The sequence below is a fragment of the Suillus bovinus genome (genome assembly GCF_016758785.1).
Source record: "Suillus bovinus strain UH-Sbo-P2 chromosome Unknown EDB93scaffold_5, whole genome shotgun sequence".
Lineage (NCBI taxonomy): Eukaryota > Fungi > Basidiomycota > Agaricomycetes > Boletales > Suillaceae > Suillus > Suillus bovinus.
In genome coordinates this window covers 82,132-101,917 of record NW_024542061.1, presented here as the reverse complement: position 1 = coordinate 101,917, position 19,786 = coordinate 82,132, and the positions used below count along the sequence as shown (strand labels likewise).

The window sequence follows — 19,786 nt, the reverse complement described above, 5'->3', positions numbered from 1 at the left end:
GAACATGGGTTGACGGAACAAATAGATGACAACGGGACTTAAGGACTTTGATCTCCGTACTAAGCCGTATCTCCTCCTCCACATCGATCATCATGCTCAGCGTACATTCTACTTCAGTAGAGCTGGAGGGTGTACCTACGGAAATCGTGGTACAAGGATTTGCAGATTGTATCCTCGTACTTGTTACGCAAGTGGGCAAAGTTGGCAACTTGGTGGGGCACTTTCAACATTTGCACTCGATTGCACTATTGACAGATGTAAAAAGATTCAAGCATCCATGCCGTTGACGATACCGCTAGATCTGGATTCGACTAATACTACACTCCCTGCGCCCCCTGCGGCCATTCAACTTACACCACTACTTGGCGGGGCTCCCTCTGAGCATCTGCATACGCTGCATTCATTGTATGCTTCACAGATTGCCACTATTATCTGGGTCTCAGAAGCAAAGAAGATGGATATAAAGCGAAGAAATGTTGTAGTTGGAATCGCGCTTCATAGAGATGCTGATGCTGATGAAAGAAAGACATTCCTTGGAGTAATGGATCATCTTTACCAACTAGTGAAATAATATCTTTCATTTTTGGAATATATTAGGGTTAGGGTTAGAACTAATAAAAGTCGAAAAAAAAGATGGCCTGCTTAGCCAGAGTGGCCGTAGCAGGACTGGAAAATATTGAGACGGTGCATGAGCCGGAGCCCATACAAACCGTAGTTACCCTCTGTATGGACAAGGTCGCCGTGCTATGAAGGGTCCCCACGGCCCACAAACCCAGGTACATGAAGGAGCCTATGCCATCAAGGTAAGTATGAGTTGTTACAGTCAAAACACACCGCTTATATACACCACAATACCGTGCACGGACCATACGTTACACTCTTTCCATTTATGGAAAGCATGCAAAGAGGCTAAAACTTATTGCAAGCCAGCAACAGAACTTGTTCTGCTGCAAGATGTCCCGAATATTTCGTCGGTCCCTCAGTTCCTTCAAAAGAACCCCTCAATCACTCCCAATTGCTGAGGATAGTGCACAGTTTGCTGCTCATCTAAATAACAACTTTCCCTCCCTCAATTTTTCTCCCGAGCTGGCACAACGCATCCTCACTCATGCAAGTCACAAGGCAGCTAGTCACGGTCATAATGGACGGCTCAGCTTCGTAGGAAAGACTTTGCCCGTCTGTCATGTATATCAAGTACTTATTTTTTTTCTTTTTACAGGACGTCGCGTGCTCGAGTCTTATTATCTGCTCTTCCTACATTCCGTCGCGCGCAACCAAAATCAGCACGACTACGACTATCTCTCTTCTCGTGCTATAAACTCCTACCTTCTGGGCGAACACGTTGCTCCTCGATGGTCCTTGGGTCGTATTGTGCGTTGGGCACCTCCTGTCTCTCAAGATGTTTTACTGGCCCACAAAAATGTCAAAAAATCATCTCAAAAACAGCCCGCAGATGCTGAACTAGAAAACGCGTTAACGAGAAATCCTGGTATAGTCAAAAGTGTCGGTCTTTACAAAGTCATGGGAGAAGCGGTGCAGTCCGTGATGGGTGGTGTCTATCACCAATTCGTACGTCCTTTCACAAGTGTTGCGACCATTGGTCACGCGTCAATTTTCCAGGGTGGTTCTGTGGCTCATCGCTTGTTTCACACTCGTATTCTACCTCATATTCTGTTGCCAAACAAGGCTGAGGGTGTCCCCGTGGAATTCCATCACCAGGCACTGGCAATTTGTGAACGTATGGGTGGCGTGGACGGGAGCTTATTGGTTCAGGAGTCTGCCTCGAATCGTGCTCTTTCGGAACTTGAGCTCGAGGCTATAGAGACAGTCCAGCCAAAAAGAGTTGCGTGAGTGTGTTTATAATAGACCCTCCTCTCTTTTTAATTATCTTTTCGCAGGGCTGCTAGTGCATGAGTGCACATGACTCTCATCATCTATCATGTTTATTTTATGGATCGCATTAATTGCAGCGACATTTTAGCAGTCTTTCTGGCGTATTGCTTGAACGCAAGACATCATAACAGTGCCTATGAGGTGATCACCTCTACTAACGTGCGGGTGTAACGCCAATGATAGTGACAACTGTAGCTGAGTTATAGGCGTTTGATTGGTGGCTGGCCACTCAGGCACCATCGTGCATATGGGTGAATAGATGGTTAACAGATCAGTATCCGTTTCCTACTGCAGTGAAAGTACGTTTAATGGCATCGTCGCTAATACCATGGTTCTGCGAGAAACCCACAGATGAACATGCATCAACTCAATCTTATTCTACATATCTGGTTGATATCCTGGCATCCTCCGCTACTCTTTCGGAAAAGGTTACCATGATTATCACCTTCATAAACACCTGCTACATTCCTTCATTATGCGCACTACCTGCTCGAAAGCACATACGTCTGGAAGTGTCGTGAATTCCGCAATCAGACATCTTTTAGTCAATTTGTCTTGCAACTTTTCCATCCTTTGTAACGCGCCTTGCCTTGTCGGACGCTCCTCGTACCGCCGGTGCCTGCTGTCCAACATCTTTTGGCCAGATGGGTTTCTACGGTTTGACGAATAAGAAGCTTCAAGTCGAGGAACGCGCAACACGAACATAGTCTTCTTTATACAGCCTCAAAGCTCTATAGATGGAGGAATATAGTCATTCCTGGTGTAGTACCAGTAGTGATTGAAGGGCGAAATAGCAAGTTGGAATGAAACTCTTGGACAAATGAAAGTGCATTCTCCGGTCTCCCTAGCCTAAACAAACCTTCCTTTCAATAAATCCTCCGCCCATGCATATGTGCGCGTGCGGGCTTCAGGCAGTGTCTTGTGTTTCAACCTGTACTTCAATCCATTGCGATTTGCGATTATTTTTCAGATAAAAAGAAACGGAACCTTAATTACATAACTGGCATTAAGCGCTACAATCGGCACAGCCACTCTGGTCACAACTTCAGACCTAGCATGACTAATCATTTTTGCGTTAAGCATGCCAACACCCGTCTTACTGTCTCGGTGAGTACAACCCTTGCAGGTCGAAAAGCTCACGCTTACAATAACTAGTGGACTTGACCCTGCGTTGGGCATTTTTACAGGTTTCTTTGCTTATTACCTTCACGAGACACATCCACGCACCGCACCCCCAGCGGACAAGCAACTTGCGGCACTGGTGCAGTGGAAATGGGAAAAATGGAAGCGTGAGCGGGAGGTAAAGCTGAATGCTCTTGAGAGAGAAGCGGAAGAATCCTCCCGGTCCAGTTGAGGTATGTCTGGGATGTATGCAGTAATAGCAGTCGGTATGTAACGGTTAATTCTGGAATTCTTTAAGCTCAGTTCTGTGTGCAGCAGTGGATTGAAGCCCGACCATAGGCCATAAATGAATGATTTATCATATGCGTGTCGAATAGGACCAATGTCATGATATGGCCGTGCCCCCGTCACCCTGTGGCCGTTACTCGGGAAAGAGAGGAGCTACTGCAGCATGACATCTCGGCGATCGTTCAAGCAACCACAAGGAATTCAGTCGCTATCGTGCAGGAGTTGGAACGTTTAACTAAACAAATGCTCATAGCCTTCCGCCCAAGAATGATGGGGATCCGAAATAAACTTCAATCGGCCTTGAGCCGTATCACCACGTTGCAAGAACACATTGCATACTCATTGTTTGGCATCTTCCGCACCCACCTCCCTGTAATTTACGGTGAGGAACAACAGAACACCCTCGGACGAATCTTGCACGAGAGCAGTTCATTAGAACGATGTCTCCCGGCTGACATTGTCTCGTATAAGTTTCCGCCATGCATGCCACTATCGCTATCTGAGGACGAAATGCAGACATTGGTCTCCACACTGCAAAATATTGCAACTGTGGAATCAGCTTTGAAACTGTATACCATCCTTGGCAACCTGAGCGCCCCTCGGTTCGCCACTTTCAGATGACAACATTGTATTTCCCATGATACAAGGCAGATGGAGGTATGGTGAAGACCAGGAGTCATTTTTTGCTTATGATGTCAAGGCGGATAGGTTCCAAGACCTGGTAGTCACTACCCGAGAAAGACTGACTTTATTCTGGCGGACAATGTTCATTCGGCAGACATTCTTGCTCATTCATCGATGGAATTTTCGGGACCTCAGACTCCCTGAATTTGCGGACTCGGACGATACGCAGAGCGCGGACGAGTCCGTGCTCGATCCCTGATAGTCGAGTCGTTTGGCAACTCTGCAGAGAATGACCCCATCGATGACAATTCTCAGTCATGAGACCCAAGATTAATCGTTCGCCCTAAACAATTTTTTGGCGTAGCGCGGCACCGTGGTGGGGAATACAAGAAGACCGGTTCTGATGTCAATATCATGGCGCAGGTCAAGGACACGACTTCTGTTCATGACATAATGAACATCAGGACGTTGGAAGTATTGCAATTGCATGAATTTTGGAGAGGCAGTCTCTGACGCGTTCTCGTTGATACCTGCTATGCTTCTTACAAGAAATCACGTACGCTAATGTGCGGAATAGAATTTACCCTAATCAACATAGGCACATGCATCCAAAACAGCGCAGGAATAAGCTATGATAGTGCTTCGAAGCTTCATTCGCTGCAGAATATAAAAAAGGCATACAGAGATATCAGGGCACAGGCACCGGCCCCTCCGTCGGCATGCGTGTGCTCTCACTGTTCCTCAGACTGGGCTGCTTCATTTGGGTGTGGAGAATCAGAAACTGGTCATTATAAACCTAAATTCAACGAGATCTGATAGACGTGACTCGTTGGGATGTCCATCAGTTAAAACGTTAACGAGCGAGTCGATTAGTGACCTAACTTTGTAAGGTTTACCGCTTCGGGTCGCGGCGGAACGCTTGGCGAGAAAAGTTTCAAAGGACTAAAAATTCGCGTGGTCACCACACCAACTTGAAGCTTCACTTGCTGCTTCGTTGGACACTTCTACAAACCTCTCCAGTTTAGCTTGATTCTCTCATCGAACATGTCAGAAGCTGCACTCGAACGTCAGATTCGTCCTATCTATGGTTGGCCATCGTTACTACCGTATATGCAAGGCGGAACTGACCTGTGATAGATGCTCTGGACCATGGATCAAACAAGTCTGCTATTAATGCATGCAATAAAGTGCTCAAAAAGTATAATAATAATACTCTTGTTAAAGTATGTGCTGTAGTATCTCTATGGAGGCGGTTTAACATTTTACCCATTAGGCTCTGAAAGCGCTTGCATTGACGCGTTCGCAGAAAGTAGAGGAAGCATTAGTTCTGTGTGATGAGATCCTTGCTACTGTTGTTACGGATGATTCCACACTATCCGTGATGACGCACGTCCTCAAGGGCCTTGCCAGAAGTACGTGGTGATCCCTAGTTCCTCGTTGTCTGTATTGAACCTATCTTGTAACACCAGACTCCGACATGGTAGCCATGTTCGATAACGCGTTTAAGCAGCAACCTCACAGCGAGGAACTCGGTGCACAAACGTTCTTCGCCCATGTGCGAACTGGCAACTGGAAATCTTGTCAACAAGTGAGTATTTTCAACTGTTCCTTCTAACGTACACAAGTCTGATCATGTGGTTCTTAAGGTCGCAACCCGAATGCACAAGCAGTTCCAGGAGGACCGGTACGTGTACTGGGCCGTGACAGGCGCAATTCTTCAGGTTTGTACATCGCATTGTGTTACGAATGATACATTCTAACTATGGGGAGGTAGGCGAATGACCTTGGCACTCCTCCACATATTCGCACATTGCTCTACAAATTGGCTCACCGTCATGTCACATCGTGTCCAACACCATCATACATAGCCGTGGACCGCTTTCATTTGCACCTGATCATCCTGCAGGAACTTCAACTGTGGGATGAAGCAAACACCTTGCTCGAAAGTGATATCGGGAAGTCGATCTGTTCAGCCAGTCTTTTGTGTAATGAGACTCGCAGGGATATCTGGCGCAAACGCGGACTGTACAAGGACGAGGGGGAACGAGCTCAAGAGAAGATCAAAAACAAGTAAGCAGACACTAAGTGTTACTTTTGATGTAATCTGATGTGCACTTCAGTGACCAGAATTGGCTAGAGTTCGTTTCAGTAATCGATGCCGTTTTTGCTTCAGTGCAAGGGCCCGATGTTAGCGAAGAGGAAAAGTCAGAGTGCTCCGAGAATATTGTGAAAACACGCGATTTCCTTAACAAAATCGCCGAGCTAGATGGCTCAAATAAACGTTCTGCTTCTTTGGCACTTTTAGAGCTCGAGAAAAACGCGTTTTCGCATGGAAGATCCTCTGGTATGATCCCTGCCTTGGCACCTTGTGCACTGATGTTGGACATTGACAGATGAGAACATTCTGGTTGACTCGATGGAGAATTACTTCTCCCAGTTTGGCAATAAGGCGTGTTGTTTCGAAGATTTGCGACCTTATGTAGACCTTGGTGCCGACGCGAAATCGCGATGGATAAGCTTCCTGGCATCTCAGGAATCCTCCTTTGTTCGTACTGTCTTCCTATCTGGGCTTTTCCATGTCCTAAGCTCGTTTGGTGATGTAGGCTACGACGGGCGATCTGCAACGGGCGATCAACGTTCGGAAGTTGCAACGAATCAGTCTTACGGCTTCAGAACTATCCAAAGACAAAGAGTTGTATTTGGCATCCACCTATATTGAAGGATACATGGCGGGACTAGAGTTGGGTTCCAGCTTGCCTGTAACCGAACTTCAGCCGGTCGATGATCTTGCGATCCTTGCCGGTCATGCGTTTATCAGCCTGTGGACAATGACCAAGGACGAGAGCTATCTATACAACGCTGCCGTTGTGCTGGAATTCGCTTTGACGAAGAGTCGTATGTCGTTCCAGATTCGGTTGCTACTTGTACGCATATACCGTCTACTTGGTACGTATTCCTGCGGATCACACGAGGTTTTATACCGATGGATCTACAGGTGCTCCATCATTGGCTTTGGACCACTACCGTGCCATCAATATAAAACAGGTCCAAAATGACACTCTTTCCCACTTTATTCTCACACGGGCATCGACCTTCTCCCTTTCTGCAACTGGAGACCTAACATACCCCTCAGAATGCATAGAATCAAGCCAGATCTATGTCAGTAATTCCCAAGATGTGAGTACCCTTCCTGTATGTTAGAATCCCTCTTATTGTTCGTAGACACCGGATTTCATCATTCGCGCATTTACATCGGAGAAGTACAGTCAGGTCAGATTTTTTGCACTCTTATGCTTTCAGGATAGTTACCCTCTACAGATTCCAGAGTTTGTCTCTTTCGACGACAGATTGGAGAACTCTCTTCAACGTGACGTGGTTAAGCTTGAGCACGTTCGCATGCGGATGATGCACGAACCTATTAATTCTGATCTGATAGACATGGAATTGATAGAGCTGAAGTTTGTCTTTGATCGTTGTAAGGGCCTCCAGTGTCATACGTATACTTTTTTGACTCCTGTTTTCAGTCCACCATGACAACCGGGACTTTGGCATGCTACCCAATTATCAACCAGCATGCCAGCCTTCGCTAAACGATCAGACCCTGATGTTTGGCAATTCGACTGGAGTATGCTGTTCATTTGTGTCGATACTTGCATTTCTTGACCTCACTCTCAAATATAGCAAGGATGGCTGTGGTATTTCCTCAAAATTTACATCCGTGCTTTCCAGCATGCCAGTGATCTGGACGATATTGTCGAGGAGAAGCTATTGATTGGTGACCGGCCAAAGAAGAGCCCGGAACCAGAAGTCCAACTTCCTCTTGGGGAACGTCTAGCCATCCGAAAACCTGAGGAAGCAGCAGAGGTAGGATATTGTGGACTAGTTATGATTCACCTTAACAATTCGTTAGTTGACGGCTGATGAATTGCAACTCATGGAATGGGCCACTGCTGTCAGTGACTGGCTCGAGCCCTACCACAACTACACTCGCCCCCCTCCAGCGGTAGTTCTTGCTGAGGCCAACAAGCAGAATGAGCTTAGGACTGGGCTCCCGCTCAGGGGTGTTGACCTCAAAGCCTTAAATGGCGACGCCACTGCCAATGGTCATGCCAAGAAGGACGAAGAAGCACCACCTGTGAAGGAACCGCCTCAATTGGTGGCACAGTTCTTCGAGCGTACGTTCAGTTTTTCTAGGTTGGCTCGCTGCTCACCCTTTTCACAGATATGCACGCTCGCTTCGTGCAGTTACAACAGAGTCAGTGCCTCCCCTCGGACCTACTACATGTAGCAACACTCACCCAAGAGGTACACCTTCACTCGAGTTCTAGTCTATACTTTGTTCACCTTAAGTCTAGGCTTTCCTTCTCTTTGCGGTTGAATCTCTTCGCTTCAAGACCGCATCTATTGTCAAGATCCACAAATTGGGGGCAGTGAGTGGAATGATAAACTGGAAAGACACATCTAAACACATTTCTTCACATTCCAGCTCGTGCAATCCCTCAAGGATATTCGCTCGAAGGCCTGCGCGGTACTCAAGACAATGTCGAACGACCTTTTAAAGATGGGTGAGGTGGCCGGGTCGGCTGAACGACGGAAGAGCTTCGTTGAGTCTTGTAAACCCATCACGGACTTCCCGAAGGTAGGCATGCGCTTTTGATTATTATATCATACCCTGATATCATTCGTTAGTTGGATCATGACTTTGTGCTCAACATTGCAAAGAACGTTGGCGAGTCACGCAAAAAGGTGCTCGAGGGTGTTGGTAAAGGAATGGTCAAAATTTGTACCAATTATGGCCAATGAGCCGGCCCTGTATTTTGGATACTGACATCGCATACTACTTTACACCTACTACACTGCTCCCCACTCACTACTCCTGCTATACTCCCACACTACGTACTTAGGTTTCGGATGTAATTGTGACGTCTTAAATTATTATGTCATGCAATACGCGTGACTTGTGACTCTACGCGTTTCTCTCCGTGTCTTTGCTGCTGCTCCATCACTTAATAAATTTACTCACTAAAAGAACATCGACGAGATGAGTCAATGTAAGCAGCCATATTAATTCTGAAAATCTCACTAATTGTACTGAGAAGTCAATGACTACTACGGCAACAGTGGTGCTGGAGGTGGTGGATTCATGACTGGTGGATCGCCATATGGAAGCGCAAGCGGTAGTCCGGGAGGAGCTAGTCGAGTACGTTGCATATCCTCATTCCAATTCTCTACTAAATCGAGTGCAATGTAGAAAACCGAGATAGCCCACTCCTTACGACCTCTGACTGTACTTCAGCTCCTAAATGCATCCCAGGCGCATTCGGACGCGGAGTGGATGCTGGATGATACAGAACTCGGCCAGGTAAGTTGCACTCATCTTCGCGTAGCTAGCTGGACGAACTGTGAATTTGTAGGTCACTGTCGTCGGCCACGTCGTTTCAATACAGAGCCAAGCCACCAACAACTTATACTGGCTCGATGATGGCACGGGTCGCATCGAAGCCCGGCATTGGATTGACTCCTCAATAGAAGAGGGTGAAGCGGGATCAAATGCCATCACGTAAATATCCTCCTTCACAGGTCGCAGCAAAACTAATGTGAGGACAGTGAGGGATCATACGTACGCGTATCCGGCACGTTGAAAATGTTCGGCAGCAAACGATACGTAAATGCGACTCATATTCGGCCAGTCAAGTCGCCTCATGAGATATACTTTCACCTTTTGGAAGCGATGTCGGTCACATTAACATGGGCGAAAGGAGCAGTACGTTACACCGAATTATGATATCATCGATCTAACCTTCACGAGCAGCCTCCTCGTGCTGGACAAAATCCGTCAACATCAATTCCACAGGCCCAAGTTGCCGGACCCCCGGCAGCCGGAGGATCTGCATACGCAGTTCAGTCGCAACCTCCCGCTACGAACAACAGCCAATACTCCCATTTGCCGAAGTTGGAATATTCGATCATAGCTTTCATGCTGAACCAACCTTCTAATGAGGAAGGCATGCACGTTCGTTCTATTGCGCGTGCTGTCGGAGGTGATGCTGTCGCAATTAGGTGTGTTGTCTCACAAGGCATGCTCTGCTCCGCTAGTCTGACGCACTCCTCAGTAATGCTTTAGATAAACTCATGGACGACGGCCTCGTCTTTACTACTATTGACGATTCGCATTTCAAGGTTGCTGACTGATGAATTACATGTTGGTCGTGTATTTCTGATGAAAGTTACTTGCGAGTTGTAGTATTGAAAGTGCCGAGATTCTTGCTCGAATCTTGAATCCCGATTGACGGAGTGGTTGGTGTTTCTGCAAGATTTCCAAGTATCTGTGTATATTAGTAGTTACCTCAAAACGGAAGGATGGTGTAAACATTCATATACAGGGTCTTCAACCTTCGAAATCCAGCTCCTGGTACCTAGGCAGTACTAGTGTTGATCAGTAAGCCGGAAACAGTTTCGACGCGTCTTCGTAGTGCTCACAACGATGGGAGACTACGAACCTTTGCTAGTGGAAACAACAGTCATCAAGTCATCTGAAACTGAATCACTCAGACCGATCACGGTCTACCAAGCGCTGCAGGCAGAACGCTTAGCCGACGATGTCCAGTTCTCGCTTGGTGGGGCCAAATTCGATAAGGCGAGTCACTGCCGCTAGTTGAATGTTTCCGAAAGATCAGACATACTCAGTGTGCTAATTCAAATCCTTGAAGGTCCTGCTGGTCACCCATGTCCTTTTACGACCCGGAGATACCAATGGTGCTCGAGGTACTTATGACCTCGATGATGGCACTGGGAAGATACCTGGGTCGCGGGTTAATAAAGCAGGACTAGATCATGATGCTTTCTTGGCCATGATACAACAATTGTGCGTCGTTGGTTTTAAGTTGCAACGCAATATAGAATTTCTAATCTTCCATTTATCAAGTGACAACGGTCTAGCTTGTGTTGTAGGAAATATTGGCCAGCGTGGCCAGTATAAAGTAGTCAATATTGAGTCCATGACTGGGGCAGGATATCACCAGGCTATGTATCATACTCTAGAGTGTATGAGAACAAGTTTGATAATTGAGAGGCACAAAGAACAAGTATGTGCATATATTTATGATCGACACATGTATTTCAACCTTATCATCACAGGCTCACAACACAGACGAGATGCTTGTCGTCCAAGAACTCAAAGGGGACGTAGAAGACTCGATCATGGCAGATGATTCGATGGCAGATGACTCGCGAGCATTTGAACATCCTTATCGTTCATTTTTTGATCTGCCGCAGAATAATGAAGGTAGAAACGTCAGCTCTCCTCAAACTCCTACTGGACTATTTCCGCAGTATGGAGATTATAGTGAAAGTCCGAGTTTCGCTTCAACCTCAAAACAAGTTGCATCCCGATTTCCTACACTGCCTCTCGCACTTGAGCCTGAAACTCCTCATTCTGACATTGTTCAGGTAGCCCATCCTTGCGGCACGGTCACGCGAACACCGAGCCCTCTTTCTTCCTTTGGCTCATCGCTCCAAATCAGTTCTCATTATTCTCCACAATATTATAGCCAGCTAGCTCAATTGACAGCAACACAATCCGCTATCGTGTCCAGCCTCAATCAGCTCCAGGGTAATGCTATCTATGGAGTTTTGATAAGTCGTGTGTACGAGCGCGTGACACAGGAGATGGTGATGAAGATTACCGAGGAAGAGTTCAGGTAGATGGACGTTTATCATCGTAATGGTCCATGGTTCATTTTTTTTGCGGCCAGCACCGACATAGAGTGGCTTCTTGAAGAAATATACATATTCAGCCCACTCGATGATGACCGCATTGCACTCACGCCTCGCGCATCAGTCTAGTTTTACCATCTGCATAAATCAGTGAGTCTCGCTTAAAGCAATGGAACTCTCTTTAGAACAATGTGCTCATGAGTATCCCTCAAGCAATTCCAAAACATATCCAGCAATGATACATTGGGAGTCCTGACATTCGAGTTGTACAGTATATTTACGAAGTTTGTGTGTCTACGACTCTACGGGCCTGATATGATGTTTTTGGTACGCGCTTGGACGGAAAAGGCAACTCCGAAGCACCGGTGTAGTACTTTCAGCTAGAATACCCCTGCATCTTTGCTGCGTGTGCCCATCTGGCTCAATACGTACTTCTACAATAATATGCAGAGTACTAGGTCATGAATTATTCTCAGTCTTGAACTCACTCTCAAGTGACGCCCATTACCATGTCTACTTGGTATCCTTCCTGGTTCCCCGGACTTCCGTCATTCGACTTCTCCTTACCCTCTGCAATTCAGCGTCGGTTTCTTTCATTCGTTCTCAAGAAGTCACTTGGACATCTCTTAAAGCCAGGGCAGCTCGATCTTCATCAGATAGACTCACAGATAGGCTCTGGGGTTGTACAAGTAAGGGATCTTGAACTTGATGACCAGGTTCGGCTTTTCTCTCTTAGTCTAACTGTCCATTCATTGACTACTCTAAAGGCGATAAATAAACTTCTTTCAGGATCACCCTTCAGACTCCATGATGGCTCCATATCTTGTGTAACTGCACAAATTCCTTTCCCCAATCCTCTCGTTTCTAGTGTAGGGCTTTCGGTACAGTCACTACACCTCACATTGCATGCCACCCCTCCATCCGACCTCGGCTCTCCAAACAATGTCGATCTTGCGCAATCTGTCGCATCAGTAGCGGAGACATTTATCCATGGCGAGCTTAGCCCTCGGGAAGAAGCCGCACTCCGAGAGTCTTTACATCCAGATTCCCGATCACAGCACGTTTATGATGAGGGTCATCACCTTCCCGGAGGGCTAGATCCATCTACCCGTGCAGATCCTAATGAAGAAATTGTCATTGATTCTGATCCTTCTGGGGTGTCTATATTTGCCACCCTCTTCGAACATCTGCTTGCACGCTTCGAGTTCTCTGCTGTAGACACGAAAATAGTCGTCGTCCACCCCGGGCGCTCAAGCTTTACCCTGTCAATACCAGAAATTGCATATAGTACGGAATCGGGTGTCTCAAAGCAGCAAGGTGCTGGAGATGGTTCACCGAGTAACGTTGCTCCTGAAAGAAGCCCACGGAGTGGTCACATACGTACAGTTTCGATATCAGGTATCGCCATTACCTCTCGGGACATTCGAGCTACTTTGCAGCGCCCTGTGGTCTCGCCACGAACCATGTCGCCTGTCTCGCTCACTTCGTCCCATGTCACGCTGCACGGTCATCAGCAGGCCCCTCGTCCTGTGTCCCCTGCGTCCTCTTGTTCCTCCATTGATGAAGACACGCAGATGATGATGTCACAGTCCATTGTTGCTCTTCCACCACGCAATCAGCTTCGGGCTTCCCCGTCTAGCTCAGTTCTCAGTAGCATGTATCAGAGTGCTGTCTCTACTGCTGGCTGGACTTCTTCAGCCATCCCCCTTGAGCCCCACGGCAATCTTGATAGGGGAGACATGGCTCAGCCACGCTCGTGCGACCACACAGCAGACATTGGAGAGTCCGCCCGTGTACCTCACTGGGCTACAGAAGATCTTGTTTTTTCTATCGGTGCAGACCCTATTGTGTTTCGATTACAAACGCCACCCAGCTACGCTAAGCATGACCTCGCACACACTTCGACCCCTGAGATGGTTTCGCCTCCCACGGAAAACATTCCTGTCAAGCAGGACGAAACCTTATGTCTCAGCGTCAGTGTTGGCATCATGTCTTGTGCTCTCCGGGCTTGTCACGTCCGCATGCTAATGGAAATGCTCAATTACTGCGGATCCAAGAGCGCTGGTACCACTCCAAAACCTGAGACTACATCAAGCCCACCGAATTTCCCGTGCAACTTGCACGCAAGTCTGAACATCCGCGGAATTGTGACCCTTTTCATCACTGAGGCCCTAGATCGAGAAGTTCCTTCGCTTGAAGCATTTTTCCAATCGCCACTTGTCCCTCCAAGATTGCCTTCGACATACTTACGCCTATTATTGGAGAACGCTACAGGTTCTTTTGATTTATCCGGGGCTCCTAGAAATCAGACTGATGCAGCACATGTTTCTCCAATAACGTCCAACATATTCATCTCAAATCTATCGGTCTTCACGTACCACTCATCCAGCACTGTCGGCAAGGACGCAGCGCAAGTTTCGTTACCCCTCCTGATTACAGATCATCATCTGCATAATCAATACATTGTCAGTCATCATCGCCCGTTTTTCTCTTCGACACCCATTCCGGCACAGCCGCTTTCTGAAGTAACATTACCCACTTTTGAGGTCGTGGATTGGACTGCTGTGAAACTTGCAGGAGGTTCTTCAAAACTATCAACATGGAGAGTGAAGTCATCTACAGGGAGAGATCAACTAGTACACAGTCCACCATCGACATCTTCTGCGTTCTCGACATCTCCAAAACCACCCACAGCAGTGTTGTTGAGGGAAGAAGAGCTCGAGGAGATGTCTCTTTCTAGTGCTATCACCTTCACTGCTCGGATCACCCCCGCGACCACCCGTTCAGGGGGTTTGACCGACATCTTGCTTCGGATTGCACCATTGCACGTGTTCTTCGATCTCGATATCATGCTGGAGGACGGCAGTATGCTCAAATTTCTTGACGAGGTCCTAGCAGCCGAAGGATATACTCGGAACGCTTCCGATACACCTCAAGGGCATAGTTCACTGGACGACACAGAAGAGAATGATTCAGAAAGCGATGCTGAACTCAACTATCCATTCATGACACCAAAGCAACTTGAACGTGAGAGGGAGAGAAGACGCTTGGAAAGACTTGTCCTCGAGGATTTAGATTTAGACATCGACTATCGGACCGGGGCACCATCAAGACAGAGACTCCACAGCAAGCGAGCTACAAAAGCCAAACTCAAGGTAGATGAGAGCGTAATCTACGGTTTTGGGTTATATATCTGACTTTATCATGCTGTTTTCTTGTAGTCCAAGTCCAAGCAGATGTCACATTCTAAGATCACCATTATCCTACCTGCCCTCCGCGCTGAGGTTCGATGCAGATCGCCACTCCTTCAGCCCTCCCAATCAGGAGGCATTATATTGGATCTCCATGACGTACAAATATCTAATAAACCCCTTGATCAAGAACCAACGACTGTCAGATTCGGGGATCATGGTGGTGAATCAAATAATCCCAGCGTCAAAAATCTGCCAGGACAACTTTTGAGTGGCCAGATCAGGGGAATTGTCCTATCGTATGTGCCGGTAGGAGACCCAAAGGCTCATGCCTTCATATCACTTGGTTCCTTACCACAGTCCGGATCAGCTTCATTGCTGTTGTCGGGACAGGCGCCAAACTCTCTTCCCATTCGCTTTCAATTCACGCAGGTGGCTCCATCAAAGTCTGCTATTTCTTCCTCGACACATAGGACTTCAATAATCATTGACGTCCCATTGGTCAACGTCGTCCTTGAAAAGCCAGTCTTCGATGGATTGCAAGTTTGGGCTGACAGTGTCACACAGGCAGTCACCACTGCCACGGAGGAGACAGAGACTGAAGTCGCTCAGAGCCGCAACCCGAGCCTGATTGGCAGTAGATTTTTTGCCAAATCAAAGCGCGTTGGGAGTCATGGTAGTGACGAGAGCAGCTTCGGCACTACAGCGCCAACGCCGAAACAAAGCGAGACGGCTGTGAAAGTGATCATTGCTGAAGGTAGAGTGGATTTCGGCTTCAGTTATCGTTCACGTTGATATCGTCGAAATGCAGCTCTAGTAAGAATACTGACATCCCGTTCTCAACCATCTGCACCGACAATCCGTCCTTTCGACATATCCGCCTCAGACATTGACGTCCTTGTTGAACTGAAACCTGAAGGCAAGGTATGTGGAATCGTAAGAATATATCTTCAAATTCCCATTTCGTTCGTTTTCTTTCAATCAGGATGAGACTGTCATAACCTCAAGTTTGATGGACCTTCATGTCGGGGATGTATCGCCAAAATGGGAGCTGGTGCCTCTCCTCGTGCTGACATTACCTCGCAGTCTGGTGCGTTGTGTGAATCATTTGTTGTAGTTGCGTCCCTCACGAAAGTCTAGTCCTCTGTGCCAAGACCAATGATAAAGGCTCGCTTCACCTCCCTCGTTGTTCCCGAAACCGGCGCAAAAGAGACTAAGATACGGTTGGCTCTCTGGGGCTTCACTTGTCATGTTTATCCTAATTTGCAATGGATTTCGGACTTGGCTCGATTTATGAAAGCTCCACCGGGGGTAAGTGTATCCTCCCAAAGAGTAGAATATATTAATGATCTTTTTAGGTTTTCGAATCAGTTGTTCCTTCCGAACGAACGTCTCTTTCTTTCGCAATTGTAGACGTATCAATCAAAACATATGCCCCTAGTCACCCTGGCTCTGCAATCTTGTACATTGGCGAAGCCGAGCTAAACACAGAGCTTGCTGGTAATTCCAGCGAGTTCAAGCTCAAGTTGCTAGTTCCTTCCTTGTCATTCTTAGTTATCGATTCCATGGCCGATTCCCCGGACCGTCCAGGTTCTGCCAAAACAAGCGGAGAATCCAGTCTCAGCTTGTGGAAGGTAATTTCTCCTTCAGCTCACAAGTAAAACAATGCGATGATGCTCGTGCACAGAACTTCGGGTTTGCATTAATTGCAGATATCGCAGATCTGGACCTTGTGTTCAAGACTGATAGTGCATGTGTCCCTCCAAGTGTTGGCGTAAGTCATGGTGTTCTAGGCTACTTTTCATCCCTCAGTCGAATCTAGGTACTTGTGAACGGAGTCAGTTTACGGGTGCACCTATGTGCGGACACTATAGCAGCACTGGCAGGTTATATGGGTGACTTCACGTCCATCTTCAAATCCCCTTCTCCCACAGAGTACGTGATTACCTAATCTTTCTGTATCGCAATGTCGCTTATAATCATTCCAGACCAGCAGTGTCTAGGAAGAAAGTTCCCGCTTCACTTGTTCATCGTCCACCTGAACAAGGCATGCTGGGTGATTGTTATTATTGCAGAAGATGCGAGCGTAACTGAGTGTTCTATTCAGCATCTCTCGACGAGCAAGCCTTCAGGCGAATTCCTGATGTCGGCAATGCAGCCGATATGATCAATGATGACTTACCGACGAATCTCGACTACCTGGACGAATCCTTTGGTTCGGCTGCTGGTCTACGGGAGCTTAGGGACGATGACCTAGAAGACTTCGATATGCAAGAGGACGGCCGAACAACACCAGTAGCTGGGGAAACAGGGGTCGTTTCAAAAGTAGGAGGAGAAACAATCCGCATCATCAAGCCTATCCGTCCTATCGAGCATTATTACGACACGATTCTCCCAGACAACACAGGTGATTTTTCAAAGTAAGTTTTTGCCTGTGACTTGCATTTTCTGTAATCGAGCTGTCGTGCAGTCTACACGACACTGTTCTCCGAGTGCGCATCCACGACTCTGACATATCGCTTTTCCTACACGACGGTTATGATTGGCCACGCACACGCAAAATTGTGGAGCAAGAAATCAAAGACATGCGCAAGAAGTTAGCCAAGATTAGGCAGCTGATTGCAACTGGTCAGACCCAAGATCCCAGCGTGGAAGAAACAAGCACGACGTTGTTCAACTCAATCCACATCGGCCTTGATCAGGACTTTGACAGTCTTGATCCGACAGCTCTTGTTGCCGCCATTGATGATGAACTCGAGAACGCAGAAACAGAAAGTCACAGCTCTTGGCAAACCCTTCCTTCAGCATCACCCGGACAACAGCGAATGCCCTCCGTTCACATTCATGGACGAAGGTTAACAAGGTCTAAGGGCCCGACTATCGAAATTAAACTAATTGGCCTAGACGCTGAAGTTGATAATTATCGTCATCGTCTGAAAGATGCACTCGTCTCCAGGACGTTGGTTGTGATAAAGGATGCTGAAATATTGGATCATGTCAAAACGTCCACCTGGAGAAAATTCCTGACCGAACTACGATCGGACTCTCGAGGCAATATTCGCGAGACGGACTCTAGTATGGTTCGCGTCGAGCTCAAGACTGTCCGGCCGTCTCTTTCCCATCCATCCGAGGAAACACGTTTACGTGTGAGTACTTGTCGAGTTAAGGCGTACTGACAGGGCTGATTCAATATTACCAAAGGCCAAACTCCTGCCGTTGCGATTATATGTTGATCAGGATGCACTCGACTTCTTGAAGAAATTTTTCGCCTTCAAAGATCCCGATAGTCCGTCCGCACCTGCTGATACTCCCAGCGAAGAGACATATATTCGTGCGTTCCTAATTCGAACGCTGAATGGATAACTATATTGATCTTTGTCCACAGAGCACGCCGAGGTCTTCCCGATCGATCTCAAGCTCGATTATAAACCTCGACGTGTGGATTACAGGGCTCTGCGAGAAGGAAAAACGATTGAGCTCATGAACTTTTTCCATTTTGATGGCGCGGAAATGACTTTGAGACATCTGACTTTGCATGGTGTACGTATTGCTTTGGTACGCTGTTGCATGAGTTCACTGGCCTTCACAGATCACGGGTTGGCCTCGGTTTTTTGACACATTGAACGACCTCTGGACGCCAGATGTCAAGGCAACCCAACTTGTGGATGTCATTTCTGGCGTAGCACCCATTCGTTCCATGGTCAATGTTGGCTCTGGCGTAGCAGACCTCGTTTTGCTACCTATTGCGCAGTACAAGAAGGATGGACGCATCGTCCGTGGTGTTCAGAAGGGTACCAAGGCATTCGTACAGTCAACTGCAATGGAGGCGATCAAACTTGGAGCTCGGCTGGCAACCGGTACTCAAGTCATTCTAGAGCAAGCTGAAAGCGTGCTTGGAGGCCAGTTCAAAGATTCCGTTACGGCAGAAACGTTCCACATACCGTATGACGATTCTGGGGAAGGACCGGATGAAGAATTAATTAGCAGATATGCCACCCAGCCAGCTGGTGTTACAGAGGGAGTTCAATCAGCATATCGCAGCTTGCAAACAAACCTGCATTCTGCTGCCCAAACAATACTGGCTGTTCCCATGGAAGTGTACGAGAAGTCCGGAAACGAAGTGAGTGGCATCTATAATACTCGCTGGATGCCAAGCTGACATAGAGTAAGGGTGCGGTGCGGGCTGTGGTGCGAGCTGTCCCAATCGCAGTCTTGAAGCCCATGATTGGCGCTTCAGAAGCAGTCAGCAAAACTTTAATGGGACTTCATAATACCCTGGATCCCAACGTTCGCCATGAGAATGCGGCGAAGTATAAACATCGCTAACGCTCTACTCACCCACTGTAATATATCATCATGGTTGTATTAGGACTTGTATCATGGTGTACCATCCCATCATTAGCCCGTATACTCAAATCGTTAATCATGTCATGTACTATTCCTCTGTCAATGAAAAAAAAAATTCTGCAGAGTATAAGCACCAATGACCGCCAGTTGCATTCACCGCGTGATGTCATGTAACTGTTTTAAGTTTTTTTGCTGTTCTTAGTGCTGTACGGAATGTTGGATACCGAAAACACTTTGGATTGCCTGCCCTGTAAACAGCAAGACGGTGCCAAATGGAGCCGAGAAGATCAAAAAGTGATGTTGTTCAATTATCATGTCCTATGGAAAGTTATACTCTATGGGGGACAATTCGGACACCCGCTGTGCCTAACACATCCCTGGACGTTGAACAGGTGCTGCTCATCAACAACGCACTGGTATACAGCTCGGTTGGTCATCAAGGTCAAAGAACTCATCAAAGAAACCAGGACCGTGAGTTCTGTGCCAGAGACTTCACGGCCCTTGAGAAATGCGGACCGGTTAGCTAAAAGCAGGTGGGCGATGTGATAAGCTTGTTATGAGCGTGCATGATGGTTTCAAAGAATGAGTAAGCTCGGATAGAGCTT

General features: G+C 47.3%; 8 protein-coding genes across 8 annotated transcripts; all 8 read left to right on the top strand.

Moving 5' to 3' along the window:
* Positions 1-27: 27 nt before the first annotated feature.
* On the top strand, positions 28-693 carry EDB93DRAFT_1219414 (uncharacterized protein). The gene is made up of 2 exons (XM_041451122.1): positions 28-212; positions 266-693. Exons 1-2 carry the CDS (start codon positions 93-95, stop codon positions 569-571), a joined length of 426 nt encoding a protein of 141 aa, XP_041311947.1. The 5' UTR covers positions 28-92; the 3' UTR covers positions 572-693.
* A 144-nt stretch (positions 694-837) lies between these two features.
* Positions 838-2,222, top strand: EDB93DRAFT_1120439 (uncharacterized protein). Its single transcript, XM_041448492.1, has 4 exons — positions 838-1,160; positions 1,218-1,569; positions 1,621-1,847; positions 1,899-2,222. The coding sequence occupies exons 1-4, from the start codon at positions 955-957 to the stop codon at positions 1,912-1,914; spliced, it is 801 nt and encodes a 266-aa protein (XP_041311946.1). The 5' UTR covers positions 838-954; the 3' UTR covers positions 1,915-2,222.
* A 752-nt stretch (positions 2,223-2,974) lies between these two features.
* Positions 2,975-3,247, top strand: EDB93DRAFT_1246062 (uncharacterized protein; the record flags this gene model as incomplete). The annotated part of the gene is made up of 2 exons (XM_041452398.1): positions 2,975-3,000; positions 3,049-3,247. 2 exons carry the CDS (start codon positions 2,975-2,977, stop codon positions 3,245-3,247), a joined length of 225 nt encoding a protein of 74 aa, XP_041311945.1.
* EDB93DRAFT_654064 (uncharacterized protein) lies at positions 3,206-3,988 on the top strand. The gene is made up of 2 exons (XM_041457001.1): positions 3,206-3,248; positions 3,314-3,988. Exon 2 carries the CDS (start codon positions 3,403-3,405, stop codon positions 3,922-3,924), a length of 522 nt encoding a protein of 173 aa, XP_041311944.1. The 5' UTR covers positions 3,206-3,248; positions 3,314-3,402; the 3' UTR covers positions 3,925-3,988.
* Positions 3,989-4,778: 790 nt separating this feature from the next.
* EDB93DRAFT_1120430 (N-acetyltransferase B complex non catalytic subunit-domain-containing protein) lies at positions 4,779-8,895 on the top strand. Its single transcript, XM_041448491.1, has 19 exons — positions 4,779-5,014; positions 5,065-5,150; positions 5,201-5,339; positions 5,397-5,515; positions 5,574-5,648; positions 5,702-5,997; positions 6,048-6,271; positions 6,321-6,472; positions 6,531-6,873; positions 6,923-7,104; positions 7,150-7,197; positions 7,246-7,402; positions 7,452-7,552; positions 7,609-7,791; positions 7,838-8,102; positions 8,150-8,232; positions 8,283-8,357; positions 8,414-8,566; positions 8,617-8,895. The coding sequence occupies exons 1-19, from the start codon at positions 4,972-4,974 to the stop codon at positions 8,728-8,730; spliced, it is 2,838 nt and encodes a 945-aa protein (XP_041311943.1). The 5' UTR covers positions 4,779-4,971; the 3' UTR covers positions 8,731-8,895.
* On the top strand, positions 8,888-10,421 carry EDB93DRAFT_653860 (replication protein A subunit RPA32). Its single transcript, XM_041457000.1, has 7 exons — positions 8,888-8,978; positions 9,027-9,127; positions 9,179-9,289; positions 9,342-9,487; positions 9,535-9,691; positions 9,740-9,987; positions 10,041-10,421. The coding sequence occupies exons 1-7, from the start codon at positions 8,969-8,971 to the stop codon at positions 10,117-10,119; spliced, it is 852 nt and encodes a 283-aa protein (XP_041311942.1). The 5' UTR covers positions 8,888-8,968; the 3' UTR covers positions 10,120-10,421.
* On the top strand, positions 10,309-12,057 carry EDB93DRAFT_1120423 (uncharacterized protein). Its single transcript, XM_041448490.1, has 6 exons — positions 10,309-10,564; positions 10,638-10,792; positions 10,853-11,012; positions 11,065-11,627; positions 11,682-11,793; positions 11,857-12,057. Exons 1-5 carry the CDS (start codon positions 10,412-10,414, stop codon positions 11,770-11,772), a joined length of 1,122 nt encoding a protein of 373 aa, XP_041311941.1. The 5' UTR covers positions 10,309-10,411; the 3' UTR covers positions 11,773-11,793; positions 11,857-12,057.
* EDB93DRAFT_1120418 (uncharacterized protein) lies at positions 12,058-19,308 on the top strand. The gene is made up of 16 exons (XM_041448489.1): positions 12,058-12,359; positions 12,411-14,798; positions 14,865-15,591; positions 15,646-15,758; positions 15,820-15,924; positions 15,975-16,145; positions 16,193-16,468; positions 16,522-16,608; positions 16,657-16,769; positions 16,823-16,890; positions 16,942-17,254; positions 17,305-17,980; positions 18,036-18,165; positions 18,220-18,374; positions 18,424-18,954; positions 19,005-19,308. Exons 1-16 carry the CDS (start codon positions 12,153-12,155, stop codon positions 19,158-19,160), a joined length of 6,216 nt encoding a protein of 2,071 aa, XP_041311940.1. The 5' UTR covers positions 12,058-12,152; the 3' UTR covers positions 19,161-19,308.
* The last annotated feature ends 478 nt before the right edge of the window (positions 19,309-19,786 follow it).

Excerpts from the sequence above, each read along its gene's own strand:
- EDB93DRAFT_1219414 (XM_041451122.1), top strand. The coding sequence starts at position 93 with ATGCTCAGCGTACATTCTACTTCAGTAGAGCTGGAGGGTGTACCTACG. Across the intron at positions 213-265 it reads TGGGCAAAGTTGGCAACTTG|ATTCAAGCATCCATGCCGTT; the intron begins GTGGGGCACTTT and ends AGATGTAAAAAG.
- EDB93DRAFT_1120423 (XM_041448490.1), top strand. The coding sequence starts at position 10,412 with ATGGGAGACTACGAACCTTTGCTAGTGGAAACAACAGTCATCAAGTCA. Across the intron at positions 10,565-10,637 it reads GTGGGGCCAAATTCGATAAG|GTCCTGCTGGTCACCCATGT; the intron begins GCGAGTCACTGC and ends AAATCCTTGAAG. Across the intron at positions 11,628-11,681 it reads ATTACCGAGGAAGAGTTCAG|CACCGACATAGAGTGGCTTC; the intron begins GTAGATGGACGT and ends TTTTGCGGCCAG.
- EDB93DRAFT_653860 (XM_041457000.1), top strand. Across the intron at positions 9,290-9,341 it reads ATGATACAGAACTCGGCCAG|GTCACTGTCGTCGGCCACGT; the intron begins GTAAGTTGCACT and ends GTGAATTTGTAG. Across the intron at positions 9,692-9,739 it reads TAACATGGGCGAAAGGAGCA|CCTCCTCGTGCTGGACAAAA; the intron begins GTACGTTACACC and ends CTTCACGAGCAG.
- EDB93DRAFT_1120430 (XM_041448491.1), top strand. The coding sequence starts at position 4,972 with ATGTCAGAAGCTGCACTCGAACGTCAGATTCGTCCTATCTATG. Across the intron at positions 5,151-5,200 it reads ATAATAATACTCTTGTTAAA|GCTCTGAAAGCGCTTGCATT; the intron begins GTATGTGCTGTA and ends TTTACCCATTAG. Across the intron at positions 8,567-8,616 it reads CCATCACGGACTTCCCGAAG|TTGGATCATGACTTTGTGCT; the intron begins GTAGGCATGCGC and ends ATCATTCGTTAG.
- EDB93DRAFT_1120439 (XM_041448492.1), top strand. The coding sequence starts at position 955 with ATGTCCCGAATATTTCGTCGGTCCCTCAGTTCCTTCAAAAGAACCCCT. Across the intron at positions 1,161-1,217 it reads AATGGACGGCTCAGCTTCGT|AGGACGTCGCGTGCTCGAGT; the intron begins AGGAAAGACTTT and ends TTTTCTTTTTAC. Across the intron at positions 1,570-1,620 it reads GTGGTGTCTATCACCAATTC|GGTGGTTCTGTGGCTCATCG; the intron begins GTACGTCCTTTC and ends TCAATTTTCCAG.
- EDB93DRAFT_654064 (XM_041457001.1), top strand. The coding sequence starts at position 3,403 with ATGATATGGCCGTGCCCCCGTCACCCTGTGGCCGTTACTCGGGAAAGA.
- EDB93DRAFT_1120418 (XM_041448489.1), top strand. The coding sequence starts at position 12,153 with ATGTCTACTTGGTATCCTTCCTGGTTCCCCGGACTTCCGTCATTCGAC. Across the intron at positions 15,925-15,974 it reads TGACATTACCTCGCAGTCTG|TCCTCTGTGCCAAGACCAAT; the intron begins GTGCGTTGTGTG and ends ACGAAAGTCTAG. Across the intron at positions 18,955-19,004 it reads ACGAGAAGTCCGGAAACGAA|GGTGCGGTGCGGGCTGTGGT; the intron begins GTGAGTGGCATC and ends ACATAGAGTAAG.